Genomic DNA, 5,000 nt, shown 5'->3' with positions numbered 1-5,000 from the left:
GATGTGCAATGGTACAGAGCAGCACCAGTAAGAGCAGTGCTAGCAGGCTAGGCCAGGACAATGCTTGTTAACGTAACTGAGAGCCAATATCGGAATAAATCGCAAATTGGCAGCTGAACCTTTTTACGACCAGACAAATCAATCTTTCTGTTTTTTTAAAGGGTCAGTGTGATATTTCTATCCACTAGAGGGTGCTTGTGTTCACTAGTTCAACCACAAACAACCATAATGTAACATTTCTACAGTGTTACTTACTACTAGCATAAAGTAACCTGGAAATGTTTATAACAATCTTTGAATTACTTTCAATACAAATGCATGAGCCTGTTTTGAAACACATACAGTACTCTGTGAAACCCTCATTGAGATGTGTTTATACATTTAAAGATATGGATATACTGTAATGGCAAAATCCTGTGGGATCAGCCAACTACTGTAAGGCCGAAAACACACACACTTAAAAGCTATCAACAACATGTAAAGACACAAAAAAGACATATAACCAGGAGAAACATGTGTCGCATAAGGACACGTTATGAGCCAATGAGCCAATCTACACGTTCAAAGATCAGATATTTTCGCCAAAGATAGTGTGGAGATGTAATCGCCCCACCTGGCCCTTGGTCTGCCTCTTCTCAGTGGGTCATGCAGTTTATACTTAAATACAATTTCTGTACAGTTGCTTATTTGATTGACACAACTTTCTACATGGCCAACATTAGCATTGCTGTAGGTATATTTTTGACGCGGTTGATTTGGTCACATTTCATATGCCGTATGTATATTTTATAAACCAGCAGATTTGGTAACATTTTCAGAAAACCCATAATAAATTCATGAAAATAAAAGAAACTTGGTGATTTTTTTTTCAGAAGTATTTGCTCTAATCGATCTATCACAGAAAAATAAGAATTTTAGAAATGATTGGACAGTTGAAACTGCCATGACATACATGTTCTTTACAAGTGTATGTCAACTTTTTATCGCAACTGTAAGTTGATTGATGATATTAGCTAGAACAGTTTCTGATGGTTTCTTTGGTAGCGATAAACATTTGCCTGTATTTTGTCTGTTGAAATAGTGATGTCATGCTAAATATTCCAGCGCAAAAATGATCGATTGTTTTATCGAAATCTGTGATAATCTAATTCAAGTCAAAATCAGTGTTGTTTGTCAGACCTAGGGGTGTGGAGCTTTGTGAAGGGTGAATTGGATGGTGGTGTACTGTCAGCGAATACAGCCAATCTACATGTTCAAAACCGGTCTTGAATTTTTGTTTTTGTTTTGTTTCTAAAACATCTAAAATGAAAGGGGTCACATATTTGAAACCTGAGCTCACCTGAACATGTGACGTTTCTTCAAGCAGTAATGAGCCATCACCTCTTCAGACGGCCACACACCTACAGTAGACAAAAACAAAGATCCAAAGCAACCGATTAATCATTACTGTAAATCAACTGACCAACACGCGACTTCATGCGGAAGGTGAGTGGTTCAAACCCTGCCTAGGCCGACGTCAGCAAGGGGGAGAAGACAACAGCCAGCCCCATGGCCTCCCCTAAGTAACAAGAAATCTTGTCAAATAAAATGTTGCCAACCAATCATCAAGGACGATGATACACGAAAGAAGAACTGACTGACATAAACTGGTCTTATTGACACAAGGTCGTGGCTGTGGCTCAGGAGGAAGAGAACGGGAAGGCTCCTGGTTCAATCCTCAACCAATATCAATTTCATTGGGGTTAACTGATATTTTTTTCATATATTGACCAGTATATGAAAAACTAATGTGCATATGGGTCCCTAAAAGAAGTTGCCCAAGTTTTTGCGAGGGGCTCAATTTGTTATTTAACCTTCAAAGATGACAAATCCACTGAAAAATTAACCTCCCCTCTCCACGGTCACGGAAGTTCTGGAAATGAACCCACTAGAATATCACTGAGGTGGAAAGCTGTAATGGAAACAGGTTTCCAATGAGGAGATGTTCGTACAAATCTAGAGGAGATTATTGACTAAAATACCACTATTTTCACAATAAATACTTTTAATGACCACAGCTCTATAAGGTACCTGCCTATTTCCAGATACGTCCTGAACAACTGAGCTTCTCTAGATTTTTTTTTTACCCCTCTCCCGAATTTTTCCAATTAATTTCTCGACACACATTTCTGTCTTGTCACTGCTGTTGCATGCTACTGACTCACCTGCCAGTGAGGAGCCCCCATCGGGAGGACGTAGGGCCTTCGTCCTACTCCTCCCGCCCAACACATCCCTGCTGACAGGTGCCGCCCAAGCCCATACTGTAGGAGTACATGCAATGACCAATATCACCATCCCCTTATTACCCCGAGTTTCCCGAGTTTGAAAAGGTACCACCCCTGTGCCAACCCCGAGTTTCGCTAGTTTGGGCCGTTTTTGAAGAAAAAAATATATTTTTTTTTCTATTTTTTTTTTTTTTTTTTTTTTCAAAAATGTTTTTTGGACCTCCAGAAATGTATTAGGCATGATCGCGATCGTGAAATTGCATGTTTAACCCCCATACCAACCCATTCTTTCAAACATGGCAGCCATGTTTGTTTACATCTGAAGAAAACATAATGGCTGATAAATCATGAATGCCTGAATGGATTTCCAAGCGGATTTTTTTGTTTGAAAGCTGTGAACAGTGTCGTGGTGCATCATCTAGGCATGGGCGTGCACTATAAATTACATGGAAGTCTATGGAGACCATGGCATTGCGGGACATTGAAGAGAAAAAATCATTGCAACATAAGTGTTAACTATTGACCTTGTCGTTCATGAGCTACTCTTGAAAACTCCAGTATTATTTTGGTTGCCTAGCAACATAACCAAATGTGTGCCAGGGAATATTTGGCCATGTGGCTGTGCAACTCACAAAATACTAGAGGTGTGAATCTTCATTGGCCTCATGATTTGACTCCCATTAGAATTCACTGGTTAACAATTCGACTCAATGTTATGATGCATCTCAATTTTCTTCCGTTCTGCTCAGTGCCAAATGTGAAACAGATCGTCTAAAATACAAAACAAAAATATATAAACATTTAGTAAACATGTAAAGCAAGTAATGATAGTCTAGCATGGCTCCCAATATAATTTATCTAATTAACACAGCGGGTGCCCACGAGGTGTCTACACGCCAATCTCTTTGATGTCTCTGGAGGCCCACGACGCGTTGACGTGTTTACTGTATTTACAGTATTAACTTAAATCTCACCGTTACGTTGGGGCTGCGCCTGGATGTAGCCCATTAGCCGCTAGTCGCTTCGAGTCGACGCTGAGAGCATCGCGCGGCCGTTTTTCTCTGTATACTCCAATGCATTTCCCCATCTTTAACGCCCTTTATCTCTGATGTTTGTTTTATGGCTAAAACTGTGGCATGGTGCGGCAAAATGTCCAAATTTTGATCGGCAATGAACAGCTATGATCAACACTGGCCCATACAGTAAGTTACACAATAACATCCCGTCTGCGCTCATGTGACCAAGTGACGTCATGACGCATGCATTGACGCAACAGGGCCTTGTATTCTTCTATGGAGGTGGCTTTGGGCACTTAGCTGGGGCTCTGGCGCCACCTTTTGGGCAGTCAATGTGTTAAGAAAGCTAGCATCAAATCTTTCCCACTGATACCTTTAAAATCCTATCCCAAACATCATGCAAACACATCAGAGCAATGATTTGTCTATTTTGGTTGGGGCATACAGACATAATTGGTACATGACACAAGTTAAATTAACAAGATTTTACTGAGTACTACTACAGACAAACCCTGCTCTAGACAGCTAAAACACAAACACTTTACAAGAGACATTTCATGTGGTGTATTCTCCCTGTTCTCAGTGTGTGCTTGTTTCTCCTGTGATTTCCACCTTGCCTGTGATCCAAGTGTCTGTCTGTCTGTTCTAAATCTCCCAAACACACTCTCAATGGGCACCGCCTATGCAAGTGTGTGTGTGTACGTGTGTGCGCGTGTGTGTGTGTGTGTGTGTGTGTGTGTGTGTGTGTGTGTGTGCATGAGAGAGAGAGAGACAGGGGTCCAGTGGGTGATAATCACAGCGTGCAGGCCTGTCTGGCTTATCACCTACTGTCAGCCCTTCTCCTTTTGCTGTACGTGTTCACGCACACACACACACACACACACACACACACACACACACACACACACACACACACACACACACACACACACACACACACACACACACACACACACACACACACACACACACACACACACACACACAAATAGGCAGCAGCACTATTCTCTCTTTTGCATTTTTCTGACACACACACACACACACACACACACACACCCACACCCACACACACACACACACACACACACACACACACACACACACACACACACACACGTGCACTGCACACAACTCTCTTGCCAGTAGAAGAAGTAAACACTCATTTGAATAAAACTTGAGCTTCAGCGTCTGGCTTTGAACAAGAGGGTTTTTTTTCTTCACGTTGTTGTGTTTGGTGTGTCCGCATGCGACCGCACATGCATGCATGCATGTGTGCTCGTGAGAAGCGAGGCAGAGAGACACTGAGAGAGAGAGAGAGAGAGAGTGGATGAAACTGAATAAGGGGAATGGGGATACAGAAGGGGCTGTGGAGAGAGAGAGAAAGAGAGAGAGACAGAGAGAGAGAGAGCACGAGAGGAGAGACAGATAGAAAGCGAGCGAGCGAGGTGAACACAGGGGCGTCAATTGGGTATGGCAGGGGTATGCAGCTGCCATACCCTGGGTCCAGGGGGGAAAATAAAAGTTACTTTTAAATATAAATCCATGAATGTCTCTTTGTCTATCTGTTCTGGTTATTATGTTGTTAAATTACAGTAAAATAACTACAAATGCAAAATTTAACAAAATGGTCACTTTAACAAGGTATTATAATAATGTTGTCCACACTTGTATTCTCTCCATCTTGACAAAATGGTATATTCCCAGGTTCCGCAGGTCACCA

The 5,000-nt window shown here is 41.8% G+C and overlaps 1 protein-coding gene across 1 annotated transcript in view; it reads right to left on the bottom strand.

Annotated features, from left to right (window-relative positions):
- Window positions 1-5,000, bottom strand: part of camkmt (calmodulin-lysine N-methyltransferase) — a 167,892-nt gene that overhangs the window by 53,292 nt on the left and 109,600 nt on the right. Inside the window, exon 4 of the mRNA XM_080741114.1 lies at window positions 1,340-1,400. Coding sequence (XP_080597240.1) covers window positions 1,340-1,400 — 61 coding nt within the window. The remainder of the gene's footprint in view (window positions 1-1,339; window positions 1,401-5,000) is intronic.

The sequence above is a fragment of the Nannobrachium achirus genome (assembly GCF_963921795.1).
Source record: "Nannobrachium achirus genome assembly, chromosome: 13".
In the NCBI taxonomy this organism is placed as follows: Eukaryota; Metazoa; Chordata; class Actinopteri; order Myctophiformes; family Myctophidae; genus Nannobrachium; species Nannobrachium achirus.
The sequence above is the reverse complement of the archived record's forward strand: the minus strand, read 5'-3'. Positions and strand labels throughout refer to the sequence as shown.